A 16552-nucleotide genomic window follows, 5' to 3' on the forward strand; every position below is an offset into this window, starting at 1 on the left:
TGTACCATCATCTCTGTCATTTAATCAGCCCTGCCTTCCACAGACCCTCCCCTTTGTTCTTCCATCCCTCCCCTCCCCACCCTCCCATTTAACCCTGGCTCTACACTTGCTTAAAAACGTTCCCGTTCTGACAAAAGGCCATTGACCACAATGCTCCACAGATACTGCCTGGCCTACTGGAGTTTTGCCAGCATTTTCTGTTTTTATTTCAGATTTCCAGCATCTGCAATATTTTGCTTTTACCAAATGTAATCACAGTTTTTCTGCAACTGGAAAGAAAATCACTTTTTGCATGTTTCTTCGGTTTCAGCCATTCAGTACAAATTGTGAAATAGTCCTAGAGAACATCATTATCATACCTCTGCCAGAATCTTCTTGTCCTGGACTTTCCTTCCATCCAGCAGCTTCACTGCGTTTTTTGCACCTTCTGCTATTGCAGACTCAACCTGGAGGTGATGCCTCAGTTCTTCAATTCGCAGCTCCAGGGGACTGATGGTTCCTTTGTTGTAACCGCAAAACAGGTGGAAAATAAGATCAAACAGTCTTAGTGATAACATGTGGCTTCCTTGGGGTGAATAAAGCTTTCAGTTGTCAAAAGATGGCAGCCTATAGCCAAACCATATTGCATAGCTCGTACAGGTTCAATGTAATGGCCAGATATTTTTAAAAACAATGCGGTTATCCAAAATGACTGAGTCGTCTCAGTCGCATACATTTTTATTAGAAATATGAAATTTTGTATGCCTTCTAATTAATGCACTATGCAATGCAGCAAAATAGATTAAGGCTCCAGGAGACATGGTAGTGCACTGTTGTGTCAAAGCACGTCACAATTTGCACTTGGAATTACCCACACTGAAGTCCCCAGCTCTGCTGTGCCACTGAAGAAAGGTGCTAAATGGAGGTCAGGCACTTCCCCATGGGCACAAAGGAAAACTGGATGGAGAAATACTACTGACTACCATCTACACTCCAAGTGATGGTTAGATCTTGAGAAAGGTAAGCCCTGGTGGGTAATCATGTATGATGCTGGAATAGAATCAGCAAATCATAGAAACATAGAAAATAGGTGCACGAGTAGGCCATTCAGCCCTTTGAGCCTGCACCACCATTCAATAGTACATCACAGATGGAGGCCATTCAGCCCATCAAGTCTGCGCCGCCTTTTTTGAACAACAGTCCAGTTAGTCCCACTTACCCGCTCTTTCCCCAAATCCCTGCAATTTTTTTCTCCCTCAAGTATTTATTAAATTCCCTTTTGAAGGCTACTAATAAATCTGTATCCATCAGGCAGCGCATTCCAAAACATAAAACCGTTATTCCTCGTGTCGCCTCTGGTTCTTTTGCCAACCACCTTCAATCTGTGACCTCTGGTTATCAATCCTTCAGCCATTGGAAACCATTTCTCTTTATTTGCTCTATCTAAACCCTTCATGATTTTAAACACCTCTATCAAATCTCCTCTTAACCATCTCTGCTCAGAGGAGAAACCCAGCTTCTCTAGTCTATCCACGCAACTGTATTTCCTCATCCCTGAAACCCGAACAAGGGAATAGGAGATATAAAATGAAAACATACCAAAGTGACAGACTTATATGTTGGAGCAGCAGCGCTCTAAATTGGTGTCGTGCAGCTACAACCCATGCACTGCTGCAGTGAAAGAGCAGTTTTGTTATTTGACCCTTAGAGTTGACAGTATCCCTCATGTTGTGGGGAGACGCTAGTCACATCCCCACAGAATGAAGAAATATCAGAATGTGGCTCTGGGCCATTGCTGCGACGTTGCTACCTGCTGGTTCAGAGCAGTATGAGCAAAGCTTTCCGAGCATCCACTGAAGTGGTTTAACAACCAGCCAGCACAACAACAAAATAGAACACTCCTCACCTTCACAAACACTTTCAAATAAAGGTCGAAGAAACACTGAAATAGGTACACTTTCTGGTTCATAGTTCCAATTTCTGGCACCTACCGAGAGTTTCACTGCTATCCTCAGATGTTCCAGTGGTACGAGTTACTTTAAGAATCTGCATTCGGATTACGTCAATCTTTATTTTACTGTTTTGTAACATCTGTTGTGCTGCTCCTAACATTTTACGATCCTGGTAACAATCACAGCACAATTTTTTTTTAAGCACTCGAGGCAGAGAAGAGGAAGCAAGTTCCTTATCAAGAAAACAATGTGTTAAAAATGAGACAAAAAATAATGATCAGTTCTTGGAGCCTTATTTTGTTTAGTACAAGCAGGATAGAACATTCCTTTAAGTTTCCAGTGAAGCTATGTAACACCAGAAAAGTGGAAAACACTTGCTCATTCCCCTACACCATTTAATTCCTAAATCGCTGCTGTACAAATGACAGCAGGCATTTTTCCCCTCCATTCAGGAAAGGAAAAAGCAGCACAAGGAGTAACCCCGGGACCATCTTAGTGAAACACAGGCGGATGCACTGGAGTAAGTAAACGACAACTATATCATCTGTGGCTCAGTAGGTAGCGCACACTCCTCAGAGCCAGAAGGTTGTGGGTTTAAGTCCCACTCCAGGGACTTGAGCACATAAATCTAGGTGGACACGCCAGTGCACTGCTGAGGGAGCGCTACACTGTCAGAGGTGCGGTCTTTCAGATGAGACGTTAAACTGAGGTCCCATCTGCTCTCTTAGGTGGACCTAAAAGATCCCATGGCACTATTTCGAAGACGACCAGGGGAGTTATCCCCGGTGTCCTGGCCACCTGGCCAATATTTATCCCTCAATCAAAACAACAAAAAAAATGATCTGGTCATTATCACGTCGTTTGTGGGAGCTTGCTGTGTGCAAATTGGCTGCCGCGTTTCCCACATTACATTACAACAGTGACTACACTCCAAAAGTGCTTCATTTAAAGCACTTTAAGATGTCCAGTGATTGTGAAAGGCGCTATATAAATGCAAGTCCTTCCTTTCATTATTTCTCTCAGCCACTAGATCTGCTTATGTTAGCAAGACCAGACTTTGGCATGGGAAAAGAGAAACAAAATCTATTCAAAACAGTGTGTTGCAGCACTGATGTCTGGTAGCATGGAGTACTGACATTTTTCCCATACTGCTGAATCACTGTGGGAAATACAGAACAGAAGCCAGGTGATCCCTTCACAGTGGAAGATTAAAATCAACGCTGGGCCAATCTAACAAACCATCTACAAGCCAGCACAAATGACCCCTATCCCTTAAATGCATTGCATTATTTATCTTGTCTGCAGTCAAATATTACTAGTTTATGTAAATTTTGTTTTGCAGCTATGCAACCTTAAAATCATTTAAGATTACAAATCTTTCAAAGGTTCATGCATAATATGGGAAATGTTAGCTTCAAAACCAAACTTTGTTCTTTCCCTCCCTCCAAGTGAAAAGACCCAAAATCAGATGAACCTCACTCACCTCTAAACTCTTACCATCACAAGCTTTGTCCTTCTCCATTTTATCACTACTAGTCTTCCTTCTAAGCTTGAAATAGACCATCTGACACATTAGCCTCCTTCCCAATCCACACTTTTTAAAAATCAGCACTCTTCAGTGTTTTATTCCAACTCACTGACTATATCAGATCCATTGCTTAGCATGCCCTCTGATCTACCTCCCTCCTAGAGTCAAGTCCTGCTCTACCAAGTTCCCATCAAACCGCTACCAAAGAGAACAAAATGATGCAAGATCCTCAGTGAATGTATCTGCAAGTACCAGGTGATGTTACCTGCAATGTACCATCTCCAAGTATATAACGTCTTTAAAAACTGTAGTGAAGTTGGAGCACTGAGATCTTACCTTTGATGACCCATTCGAGTACATCTGGATCATGTTTTCAGCTCCCTGTTTCACCTTCATTTCAATATTTAGCTGTTTCTTCAGAGCAGTGATTCGACAGCTGAGAGGAGTTAAACACGGCTCCCAGCAACAGGGGTCCGGAGACATTCCATCATCTGCGGAAATTAATACAAGCTCTGGGTGCTTTTTCTTTATTTACCATAAAGACAGGCCTTCATCAGGGCTCAGAATTAAAAGGGAGCCGAAGAACTTATTGATCTCTGTTGAGCTGATTGACTCACATCCCACAAATGCCAATTGTTACCAATACCCCTGCATCCAGCAGACAAAAGCTTTTATGTCTTTAGAATTGCAACATTTGGGAAGTGTTGCACTCTTAAAGTTGCTGACTTTCAATAAGACATTAAACTGCGCCCCTGACTGCCCATTGCAGTGGTTCAAGTGGATGTTAAAGCTCCCATGGCACTTTTCAATGAGCAAGGAATTCTTCTGGAACCCTGACCAGCATCATCCCTTCAACCAACATCAAAAAACAGATCATCTCAATGCTGTCTGTTCCACTTCACTGTACTTCAAAGTAACCAATTGTATGGGATGCTTCAGAGACACAAGATGCAATGCAAGTTCTTTATTTCCAATTAAAATGTTTTCACATTTTCAGCTTATGGAGTTTGAATAGAAGTCTCTTCTACTTACTTTGTACCAGTGTATCTACTTGCATTATTGCGTCCTTTCCTTCAAAACTCCTCATTAGAGGTAGTCCAGGAGTAGATGCGCTGCAGATTGACCCTTCAAATTTCACAGTCTATCATACTTACAAGCCAAAATCTTCTATCATCAATCACGGTAGCACAAACTCTCTGTGCAGTCAGAAAAAATTACATTAAACTTATAAATCTCAGCTAAGCAGCATCATGGGTTCAGGATTGTTTTTATTTCCAGCACCATAATTAATTTTTTGCTGCAGAATTTTAGGAGCCAAGTAGGAGCCCTATTTATTACTCTTATTGTAAATGTACTTGGCTTCCAACACATGGGTCATAAATTACTTTCACGGTGTACAGCATAATGCAATAGTGAGCGAGCCTTGGAACGGCATGGGCTGCTCACTCACGATGACACTTTCAATCACTATTGCACTCACAAGTATCCCATCATTGACTGGCGCTCTTGTGCTCCCCTGCTGAATCAAGTTCTGTCGAGTTTCAGTTATGTGGCCACTGCTTTATGAATTAAGATTTGGTGGAGTGAAGTGTGCACCTCAACCTAGACAGGGAATGTTAGCAACGCGAGGAGGGTAGGCATGAGGTCCAAATTCTCAAAAACGTCTCTTGATTCAACCCCGGTGATGTTTTTTCCCTTCCCTCATGGCGGCCTAATCGCCAATCATTATGTCGAATCATTGGGAGCATCCATCTGCTTCACCTCAGCGAGATACGCCTTGGGCTAGTTTCCCTGCTCCTTTTTTCACATCCTCCTCCAACGGTGCTGGATTTTGGTTTCATGGGCTGTCGGCATCCTCTATTACCTCACCTAAGTGACCCTTGTATCCTAGAGTCAGCAGGGTTTTTTTTGCAGACAAAACTTGGGGTCATCAGTCAAACCTGTCTTAACCTGCAAATGTATGCACTTTTTAGCAAGTGGCATTGGGAAAGCGATTAGGAGTAGGAATCCTTGCTCATTTATTTTTGCTCCCTAGCTCAGGGTCTCAGAAACCAACTGTGGCATCCTCATCAGTGCCCCAGCTGAGAAAGAAAGACTTGCACTTGTATAGCACCTTTCACAGCCACTGAACGTCCCAAAGCACTTTACAGCCAATGAAGTACTTTTTGAAATGTAGTCACTGTTGTAATGTAGGGAAACACAGCAGCAAATTTGCACACAGGAAGCTCCCATAAACAGGTTACAATGGCCAGATAAATCAGTTTTAGTGATACTAATTGAGGGATAAATATTGGCCAGGATACTGGAGAACTCCACTGCTCTTCTTCCAAATAGTGCCATTGGATGTGTTTTACATCCACCTGTGAGGGCACATGGGGCCTCGGATTGAACGTCTCATCCGAAAGATGGCACCTCAGACAGTGCAGCACTCCCTCAGTACTGTGCTGGAGTGTCAGCCTAGATTTTAGTGTTCCAGTGTCTGGAGTGGGACTTGAACCCACAACCTTCTGACTCAGAGATAGAGAGAGTAAAGCTTTCCCCCACCCCAAAAAAAGATCAGCGATTGAATCAAGAAATCACAAGGCCACAAAAAAAAAATTAGAACTGGTTGACTGTGGAACTGGGTACGGGGCATATACAGTTCAATTCTAGATTGAATTTTAATTTAAATCACAATTTTGTACAAAGAGGTACCCAATATTTTAGCTACACAGAAAGGGTTATATCCTCCTAACCGAGGCTTGGGAGCCAGTTGCACTCACCTCGCAGATTGTCCATGTCTGTGACAACAATTCGTGCATTCAACTCCTGCAGTTCCCAGTGCAGACGTTCCAATTTGCGGTTTGAGGTTTTCAGAATGTTTTCCACGTGCGCCAGATTTTTTTTGTCTGTTGTCACCTTGCGCAAGTTCTCGGTTCCTGCTTTGATTTTCAGTTCCTTTTGTATTTCACGACGAATCAGATCTTTCACTCCATCAAGTTTTTGCTGCATGTCTGGGTCCAAGAGGTCAGCTTCCTCTGCCAGGTCCAGCCTCTGGTCGATCAACAGCTGGTAAACATTGCTCTTAAAAATAGAATTAATGGTTATGGATTTTCATTACAGCAAATGAAATTGCCACATCCAGTAAAATACTGCATAACCTATAATAATATAATAATGAAAACAGCCTTTTTAAGTACGCTTTTAGCATCTGAACAAACAGACTTGGTTTAACATCGCATCTAAATCTGAAAGACGGGCACCTCTGAAAATGCAGCTAAGTTACCTCGGTATTGCCCCGAATGCCAGCTAGATTGTGAGATCACGTCCTGGGATGGTGCTTACACCATAACCTTCGGACCCAGAGACAACAGTGCTATCAACTGAGCCAAGGTTAACAACATTTAGATTAGCAATCTAGAGTTAATGTCTTAAAAGTTACCCAGCATGATTGTTCTGGTATTGAGTAAACTATCAAAAAATTATCTTGGTCACTACAATTTGACTAACGGCCATGATCAAATTGAACTGCAGATCAGGCGCAAAGGGTTGAACGTCCTATTGCTGTTCCTAATATTACTGATGTTTATTCCAATATTAAAGCCTAACACACCGATTACTGCTACATCACATTATTCAGTTAATTACTATATTCCCTTCTAAATTTGATGCAAAAATCTAACTTGTGCCCCTATATTAAACTGCATTTAATGCTGCGTTTGAATGGTTCTTTTCTGTTAAGCTGCTCAGCTGTTAATCATTGGCACATTTGATTATTTCAACCAGTTTCCACACTGAATTGACAATATTTTTTCAGTGCACTAAACAGGAATTAACAGGTACCTGAAGTCACTTGTTTATCTGTACACTTGGCCCACAGTCACAGCACCACGCTCATTAGAAGCACTTTGGTATGTTTTTCTCAGACCTGATAAGGTGCTGGATAAACAAACACTTGCATTTCTATAGCACCTCATGACAGCCCTAAACACTTTACAACCAATGAAGTACTTCTGAAGTGTAGTCACTATTGTAATGTAGGAAACATGGTAGCCAATTTGTGCACAGCAAACTTCCACAAACAGCAATGAGATAAATGACCAGATAATCTATTTTTTTTTTAAATATAAAAAAAGTGTTGCTAGAGGGATAAATATTGGCCAGGACACCAGGGAGAACTCCCCTGCTCGTCTTCAAAATAGTGCCATAGGATCTTTTGCGTCCACCTGACAGCGCAGATGGGGTCGATTTAACATTTCATCCGAAAGATAGCTCCCTCAGTACTGCCCCTCCGACAGCACGCCGCTCCCTCAATACTGCCCCTCCGACAGTGCGGCGCTCCCTCAATACTGCCCCTCCGACAGTGCGGCGCTCCCCCAGCACTGCCCCTCCGACAGTGCGGCGCTCCCTCAGTACTGCCCCTCCGACAGCGCGCTGCGCTCCCTCAGTACTGCCCCTCCGACAGTGCGCCGCTCCCTCAGTACTGCCCCTCCGACAGTGCGCCGCTCCCTCAGTACTGCCCCTCCGACAGTGCGCCGCTCCCTCAGTACTGCCCCTCCGACAGTGCGCCGCTCCCTCAGTACTGCCCCTCCGACAGCGCGCCGCTCCCTCAGTACTGCCCCTCCGACAGTGCGGTGCTCCCTCAGTACTGCCCCTCAGACAGTGCGGCGCTCCCTCAGTACTGCCCCTCCGACAGTGCGGTGCTCCCTCAGTACTGTCCCTCCGACAGTGCGCCGCTCCCTCAGTACTGCCCCTCCGACAGTGCAGCACTCCCTCAGTACTGCCCCTCCGACAGTGCAGCGCTCCCTCAGTACTGCCCCTCCGACAGTGCGGCGCTCCCTCAGTACCGCCAGACAGCGCGCCGCTCCCTCCGCTGCAACTGGGAAATTGTCAGCCTGGATTTTGTGCTCAAGTCTCTGGAGTGGGGACTTTGAACCCACGGCCTTCTGACTCAAGAGGCGAAAGTTACCAGACTGTTGGAGCCCGGGGGCGGGGAAATTGCCAGAATCGGATTTATTATATTTTATACAATATGCCGGCCGGCGTCTCCCGGGCAACAGCCTTTCGGTCGAGTGATTTTCGCTGACCTGTTGGACGTCTCCCGCCATCTTCCGTCAGGTACTGTTCTTGTTTCACTTCAGAGGACGGACGGACCGGCCGACTACCCGGCCATTCTCACTGTTTGCACGCCGAGTGACGGTTTTGTTTTAAAAACACGTTTAAACCCAGAGCGCGCCAACCGCGCGCCCCTGTCGGATTTGAACGCGCGAGCTGCTCGCCCTGGCCGTTCAGTGGTCACCTGTGCTCACGTGCTGCTGTCAATCACCTTCCTTTCCTTCCCCCCCCCCTCCCCCCACGGAGAGGGGAAGGGCGGGGCTAAACTCACGGATGATGTCATCGATCCGACTGGCCCCGACGTCATTCGCTTTACCTGGCTTAGCTGGGTGTACTGACGTCATGGGGAACCCTCATCCTGTTCCCTGCAAAAAGGAGACACAATGGGCTTTTTTAAAATAAAACCATAAGGAGACACTGGGTTGCCCCAGCGTCATCAAACAAACTACCTGACAAAAGTGGGGCACAACAAAAACCATAAAACAAAGAAAAATTATAACATTAGACAGATTTTTGAACGATGAGGGAGTCAAGGGTTATGGGGAGCGGGCAAGGAAGTGGAGTTGAGGCTAAGATCAGATCAGCCATGAACTTATTGAGTGGCGGAGCAGGCTCAAGGGGCCAAATGGCCTACTCCTGCTCCTATTTCTTATGTTCTTATTAAATAATGAAATTGCATCTGGTATCCAGTATGCCCTCCAGTCCCTGCGTGGCTCAGCAAGTCCCCACTCCAGAGATTTCAACACAAAAATCTAGGCTAACACAGTGCAGTGCTGAGGGATTGCTGCACTGTTGGAGGTGCCGTCTTTTAGATCAGACGTTAAACCGAGGTCCTGACATAAAAGATCCCACAGTACTATTTTGAAGAAGAGCTGGGACATTATCCCCGATGTCCTGGCCAATATTTATCCCTCAATCAATATCACTAAAAATCAGATTGTCTGAAGCTTGCTGTGCCCAAATAGGCTGCCGTGTTTGCTACATTACAACAGTGACTACACTTCGAAAAGTACTTCATTGGCTGTAAGGTGTTTTGGGATGTCCAAATGGTTGTGAAAAGCGCTATAGAAATGCAAGACTCTCTTTAAGGCCTCAAGCGTATCGGCAGGCATCGTATTGCTCCCTCTCCAGGCCAAGCACTCAAAAGTTGTCTGGACCCACACAACAATTTTGCATTTGTGGACCACCTTTGACCTGGTGAGATGCTGTTAGATGTTTCACCAACTATGGGTTGGTCAAGAGATTGGGGTTCTGCCCAAGGTGCAGCTACAGTGCCAGGTTTTAAGGAGTTTTTTTCAAGGTGAGGAGCGATTTAGCAAGGTGCAAGGGTTTGGGAAGAGAGTTTCAGAGTTCGAAGACAGAGAGGGCAAATGGAGTTGGACACTGAAAGAGAGATAGGAGGGAATGTTACAAATGAGATTTAGAAAGAAGAAACTTACATTTGTATAGCTCAGAATGTGTTCTTCACAACCAATGAATTAAAATGTAACCATTGTTACGCAAGCAAATAAATACAGAAACCAATTTGCACACAGCAAGATCCCATAAACAGCAATGAGATAAATTAATTGTTAATCTGTTTTAGTGGTATGTTGGCGATGACACTGGAGACTTCCTCTGCTCTTCATCATATACTGTACTGCCTTAGGATCTTTTGCATCTACCTGAACATACAGACAGGGCCTTAGTTTAATGTTTCATCCAAATAACCTGTCAAGTAACGTGAAGTGTCAGTATAATACTGAGAGAGTGTGGGATTGTTGGAGGATCATGCGCCCAAGCCCTAGAGTCTCTGTAATCTCCTCCAGCCTCACAACTCCCCAAGATGTCTGCGCTCCTCTAATTCTGCTCTCTTGAGCATTCCTGATTATAATCGCGCAACTATTGGTGGCCGTGCCTTCTGTTTCCTTGGGCCAAGCTCTGGAACTCCTTGCCTAAACCTCTCCACCTTACTACCGCTCTTTGTTCTTTCAAGATGCTCCTTAAAACCTACCTCTTTGACCAAGCTTTTAGTCACCGGTGCTAATTTCTACTTATGCAGCTCAGTGTCAAATCTTTTATCTCATAATACTCCTGTGAAGCACCTTGGGTCGTTTCACTATGTTAAAGGCGCTATATAAATACAAGTTGCTGTAGTTGTTGTTTCCTCCTAAGTACAGTTGCATGAGCGCTGACCACTCATATTTTGCCAAAGTGAATATTCTTCATGTGTGAGCTTCAACAATGAGTTCATATTAGTTCTAGTGGATGCCAACTTTAGCTTGAACTCAGCCGTTTAGGGCCACACTGAGAAGGTTGAAAGATCTTTCTCATCCTAGAATTCTCTGCTCACTGATCTACATTGGCTCCCTGTTAAACAATGCCTCAATTTTAAACTTCTTATCCTTGTTTCCAAATCCCTCCATGGCCTCGCCTCTCCCCTATTGCTGTAATATCCTCCAGCCCTACAACCCTCCGAGATATCTGCATGCTGCCAATTCTGGCCTTTTGAGCATCCCAATTTTAATCGCTCCACCATTGCCGGCCTTGCCTTCAGCTGCAAAGGGCAGAAGCTCTGGAATTCCTTCCCTGAATCTCTCCCGTCTCTTTACCTCTCTTTCCTCTTTCAAAACAGCCCTTAAAACCCACCTCTTTGGTCACCTGACCTAATGTCTCCTTATGTGGCTCGGTGTCAAATTTTGTTTTATAATGTTCCTGTGAAGCATCTTGGGATATTTTACTATGTTAAAGGCGCTATAGAAATATAAGTTGTTGCTGTTACATAAGAACATAAGAAATAGGAGGAGTAGGCCATTTGGCCCCTCGAGCGTCAATAAGATCATAGCTGATCTGATCTTGAGCTCAGCTCCACTTCCCTGCCCGTTCCCCATAACCCTTCATTCCCTTATCGCTCAAAAATCTGTCTATCTCCACCTTAAATATGTTCAGTGAGCTCGCCTCCACAGCTCTCTCAGCAGCAACAAGTGAATTGGAATCCTCCAGCCAGCAGGGGGGCGAAACTGTCTGAGGAACTTCTAAATGCAGGGAGAGCCATCTTTCTCACGCCGTGCAGGACATTTAAATATCAGCTGCAAGAATGCTACAGTTAAAAGGGGGAAATAAAAAAGATACATACTTCAGGCAATAAAGAGGGCTGCCAGGAAAAGTTCAGATAAAACTTAGTGACTGAAGGGTTGTATATGTTTATTTTTAAATCATTTTGGGGGTGGGGGAAGTGGAAATAAAAACTTTTTAAAAACTTCTAAAAAGTTTTTTTTTAAACTTTAAAACTTTCTTTTGAGAGTTAGATGATGTGGAAGGTGTTGGTGCCTCTGGTGCTGGTGTGGGTCTCCCCTGTGAGCTGCAACAACGCCACTCGGCTAGAGGAGGTGGACGACGACTCCGGAGATGAGCTCTTGCTCTGCAGGTCGTGCGGATTGGAGGTGGCCACCAGCCGCGACCTCCAGTTCGTGGCCAGCCCGCTGGCCTTGCGCCAGAGCAACGACACGGTGATCGGCGAGCGCCGGGTGCCGGCGCAGCTCTTCCAGAACCTGCAGGGGCTCCGCTTCCAGCTGCTGACTTTCAAGCGAGCCGCCGTGCACAAGCACTGGCCGGCGGACGAGCAGTTCTCCTGGTTTCCTGGGCACTCGTGGACGGTAGCAACGTGTCCCAGGTGTCACAGCCACTTAGGTTGGTTTCATTACCGTGTTTTTGTGGCAGTCCTTTCAATTTCGTATGTAATTAATCAGTTGTGAATATCACTCGGGTAAAACTTGATTTATAATTGGCATTTATATATATTTTTTTCTAGAAAACAGAAGGCTGAGAGGTGGCCTGATAAAGGTCTTTTAAAATTATAGAATCATAGATAGAAGTTTACAGCAGGGAAGGAGGCCATTTCGGCCCATCGTGTCGGCGCTGGCCAACAAGAGGCTATCCAGTCTAATCCCACTTTCCAGCTCTCGGTCTGTAGCCCTGTAGGTTACAGCACTTCAAGTGCACATCCAAGTACTTTTTTAAATGTGGTGAGAGTTTCTGCCTCTATCACCGTTTCAGGCAGTGAGTTCCAGACCCCTGCAACCCCCTATGTGAAGAAATGTCCCCTCAAATCCCCTCTAACCCTCCTACCAATTACTTTAAATTTATGGCCCCTGGTTGTTGACTCCTCTGCTAAGGGAAATAGGCCCTTCCTATCCACGATATCTAAGCCCCTTATAATTTTATACACCTCAATGAGGTCTCCTCGGCCTCCTCTGTTCCAAGAAAAACAGACCCGGCCTATCCAATCTGCCCTCATTTGAATGGGTTAAAGAGGGTAGATGTAGAGAAGATGTTTGGAGGGTCCAAAACTAGGGTCATGAATAAATCCAATAAGGAATTTAGGTGAAACTTACTCAGAATGGTTAGAATGTGAACTTCCTACCACATCGAGTAATTGAAGTGAATAGCATAGATGCATTTAAGAGGAAGCTGGATAAGTACTTGCATGAGGGAGAAAGGAATGGCAGAATATGCTGATAGGGTGAGATGAGGAGACTCATGGAGCACAAAAACTGGCATGGCCAGAATGGCTTGTTTCTGTGCTGTGAAGTCTATGTAAGGCAAGGCCGACATTTATTGACCATCCCTAATTGCCCACGAGAAGGTGGTGGTGGTGGTGAGCTGCCGCCTTGAACCGCTACAATTGTATGGGGCTTTGGTGAGACCACACCTGGAGCACTCTGTACAGTTTTGGTCTCCTTGCCCAAGGGAGGACATACTTGTCTTAGAAAGTGCCGTTCAGGTCAAAGTTCAACCATAACGCATGGCGGAGCAGGCTCGAGGTGCCATATGGCCTACGACGACTCCTATTTCTGATGCTCAGTTCGTGTGGTGAAGGTACTCCCACAGTGCTGTTGGGGAGGGAGTTCCAGGATTTTGACTTCACAACGATGAAGGAACGGCCAATATGTTTCCAAGTCCGGATGGTGTGTGACGTGGAGGTGATGGTGCTCCCATGCAGCTTGTCCTCCTAGGTGGTAGAGGTCGCGGGTTTAGGAGGTGCTGCTGAAGAAGCCTTGGCGAGTTGCTGTAGTGCATCTTGCAGATGGTACACACTGCAGCCACAGTGCGCCAGTGGTGGAGGGAGTGTCAAGCTTCTTGAGTATTGTTGGAGCTGCACTCATCCAGGCAGGTGGAGAGTATTCCATCACACTTCTGGCTTGTGCCTTATAGGTCATAGAAATCATAGAAAATTACAACACCGTAGGAGGCCATTCAGCCCATCGTGTCTGTGCCGGTCGAAAAAGAGATACCATCCTAATCCCGCCTTCCAGCACTAGGTCTCTAGCCTGCAGGTTACAGCACTTCAAGTGCACATCCAGGTACCTTTTTAAATATGATGAGGGTTTCTGCCTCTACCACCCTTTTCAGGCAGTGAGTTCCAGACTCCCACCACCCTCTGGGTGAAAAAATGTTTCCTCAAAAGGTGGTGAGGTGGTGGAAAAGCTTTGGCAAGTCACTCGCTGCGGAATACCAAGCCTCTGACCTGTGTATTTATGTGGCTGGTCCAGTTAAGTATCTGGTCAATGATAATAAACATTTCAAGATGATTAAAATTGGGTAAATAGAGAAACTATTTCCTCTGGTGAGGGAGGAGTTCAGAGCAAGGAGGCATCACCTTAAAATTAGAGCTAGGTTTTTCAGGGTTGATAAGTAGTTCTTCACATTAAGGGTAGTGGTAATCTGAAACACTCCTCTCCTTCCGCCCCCCCGTCCCCCCAAAAAAATAAATCTGTTGAGGCTGGGAGTTAATTGAGATTGATAGATTTCTGTTGGGCAAGGGTTTTGAGGGTTATGGAACCAGGGCGAGTTGAGATGATCAGCCAAGATTTAATTGAATGAATGATGGAATAGGCTTGAGGAGCTGGATGACGTACTGTTCCTATATTAAACATTGGGAAGACTGAAGACTCGGCACAAACTCTGTTTCCAGCCACCAATTCTATTCCCCCTCTCTGGCTAGACCAGACTGCTTGCAACCTCACCATCCTCTTTGACCCAGAGCTGAGTTCTGACCCCACATCCTCTCCCATCGCCGGGGCTGTATACTTCCACCTGTATTGCCCGTCTCTGTTCCTGCCCCAGCCCACTTGCTGCTGGAACCCTCGTTCATGCTTTTATTACTTCCAGACTCTACTATTCCACTATTCTCCTGGCTGATCACCCATCTGCCTCTGAGGAGAGATTGAGTAGACGAGACCTGTAAATCTCTAGAGTCTAGAAGAATAAGAAGTGATCTCATTGAAACACACAGTTTTTATAGGGCTTGTCAGGGTAGATGCAGGGAGGATGTTTTCCTCTGGCTGGGGAGTCTAGAACCAGGGGTCACAGTCTCAGAATAAGGGGTTGGCCAATTAGGACTGAGATGAGGAGAAATTTCTTCAGAGGGTGGTGAATCATTGGAATTCTCTACTCCGGAGGGATGGGGATGCTGAGTTGTTGGGCTGAGATTTATAGATTTTTGGATATTAAGAAAATCAAGGGATATGGGAATAGCGCAGGAAAGTGTTGAGGCAGAAGATCAGCCGTGATCTTCTTGAATGATGGAGCAGGCTCGAGGGGCCAAATGGCCTACTCCTGCTTCTATTTCATATGTTCTTCCACCCAGGCCCCCAACCTGCGAGAGACCATCAGCGGCAGGTCGGGGCCATAAAGGGAGCGGTGAGAGGCAGCCGTGGAGCAGTGTGGAGGTGTACCACGGCAAGGTTCAGCGCGAGCTGGTGCAGGAGGGCGACGGTAGCGAAGTGACGTCATCAAGATCCAGGTTGTGATTGGAGCGTGGGCAGGCACAGCAGGAGTGGCGAGATTGGACGAAGGAACGGCGAGAGACTGTAGAGGGACGTGATCGGAGCCCAGGGGAGGCGTGAGTTCGGCGCCGGGGGCCAGCCTATGATTGATGATAAACTTGAGCTAATCCAAAACTCTGCTGCCTGTATCCTAACTCGTACAATGTCCCATTTACCCATCACCCCTGAGCTCTCCTTAGTGGATTTATTAGCATTGGCACCCGGTCCATCAATGCTTCAATTTGCAAATCCTCACCCCCCATCTGCAAATACCTCCCCTACCCCGATCTTCAAATCCCCCTCCATTTCTGTAACCAGCCCGACAACTCTGGTCTCTTGTACATCCCCCACTTCTTTTGCCCCACCATTGGTGGCCGTGCCATCAGCTATATGGGCCCTGAGCTCTGGCATCCCCTCCCAAACTGATCTGCCTCTCCACCCCTCTTCTTTTTAAGACTGTCAAAAACATACCTCATTGACCAAGCATTTGGTTACCTGGTGTAATGCTTCATCCTTTGGCTTGATAATTTTTGGTCTGATTACACTCTGATCACAGGTACAGCTGATGTTACAAGTTTAGTTCTGGTGTGTCGATATTTCATAAATTTGATGTGGATCTTCTGTTAACTTTCATCAGGGTGGTCATTTCAGCCCAACATCTGGCCTCAATATGTTACAGATAAAGAGTTTGAAGAATCAGAAGAGACGTTCGTTGCCCTGATTATAGACAGACTCCTACAAGAGAATTTTGCCGCAACACTTCTCATGGTGCCCAAGTCCTACCGGAGTTGAAATCACAAATTTGTTTAACTTATTTTCATAATGAAATAAAAATATTCTTTTTTTTTAAATCGGCTGCTATTTTGTATGTTGGATGAGTGGAGATGAACCTCCATGAACAGCACCTCATCTTTGATTAGGCCCTTTACAACCTTTTGGACTCAACATTGATTGATTGCAACAACTTCAGATCATAGCTACTGCTCTCATATTTTTTTTTCCAGAGAGCAGGTGCTGATAATGGTTCTGCTGTTGCCATTTACAGCTCAGCTAGACCCATCTTTATTACCTCTTTTTGCCTTGCAACATAAACCTTTTTTGTAATTTAATCATTTCTGCCCTATCACAGACTTTCCTCTTTGTTCTTTCTTCCTCCCCTTTTTTCCCTGGCTCTCTTGGCTCAAAACAGTTAA

The 16552-nt window shown here is 45.4% G+C and overlaps 2 protein-coding genes across 3 annotated transcripts in view; one reads left to right on the top strand and one right to left on the bottom strand.

The window, feature by feature from the left end:
- The window catches only part of pkn3 (protein kinase N3), a 53896-nt gene extending 42356 nt beyond the window's left edge, over positions 1-11540 (bottom strand). The window contains exons 1-6 of the mRNA XM_070863681.1: positions 11467-11540; positions 8526-8918; positions 6222-6522; positions 3796-3950; positions 1971-2100; positions 360-499 (exon numbers count right to left, since the gene is read on the bottom strand). Coding sequence (XP_070719782.1) covers positions 360-499; positions 1971-2100; positions 3796-3950; positions 6222-6522; positions 8526-8546 — 747 coding nt within the window. The 5' untranslated portion in view covers positions 8547-8918; positions 11467-11540. The remainder of the gene's footprint in view (positions 1-359; positions 500-1970; positions 2101-3795; positions 3951-6221; positions 6523-8525; positions 8919-11466) is intronic.
- A 70-nt stretch (positions 11541-11610) lies between these two features.
- LOC139233133 (protein cereblon) lies at positions 11611-16210 on the top strand. Of its 2 annotated transcripts, none has more exons than XM_070863686.1 (2): positions 11611-12222; positions 15997-16210. In XM_070863686.1, exons 1-2 carry the CDS (start codon positions 11841-11843, stop codon positions 16149-16151), a joined length of 537 nt encoding a protein of 178 aa, XP_070719787.1. In that variant the 5' UTR covers positions 11611-11840; the 3' UTR covers positions 16152-16210. The 2 variants fall into 2 exon arrangements, with proteins under 2 accessions (XP_070719787.1, XP_070719788.1); XM_070863687.1 differs by lacking the exon at positions 15997-16210 and adding an exon at positions 13747-13873.
- The last annotated feature ends 342 nt before the right edge of the window (positions 16211-16552 follow it).

Source organism: Pristiophorus japonicus, chromosome 20, assembly GCF_044704955.1.
Source record: "Pristiophorus japonicus isolate sPriJap1 chromosome 20, sPriJap1.hap1, whole genome shotgun sequence".
NCBI lineage: Eukaryota > Metazoa > Chordata > Chondrichthyes > Pristiophoridae > Pristiophorus > Pristiophorus japonicus.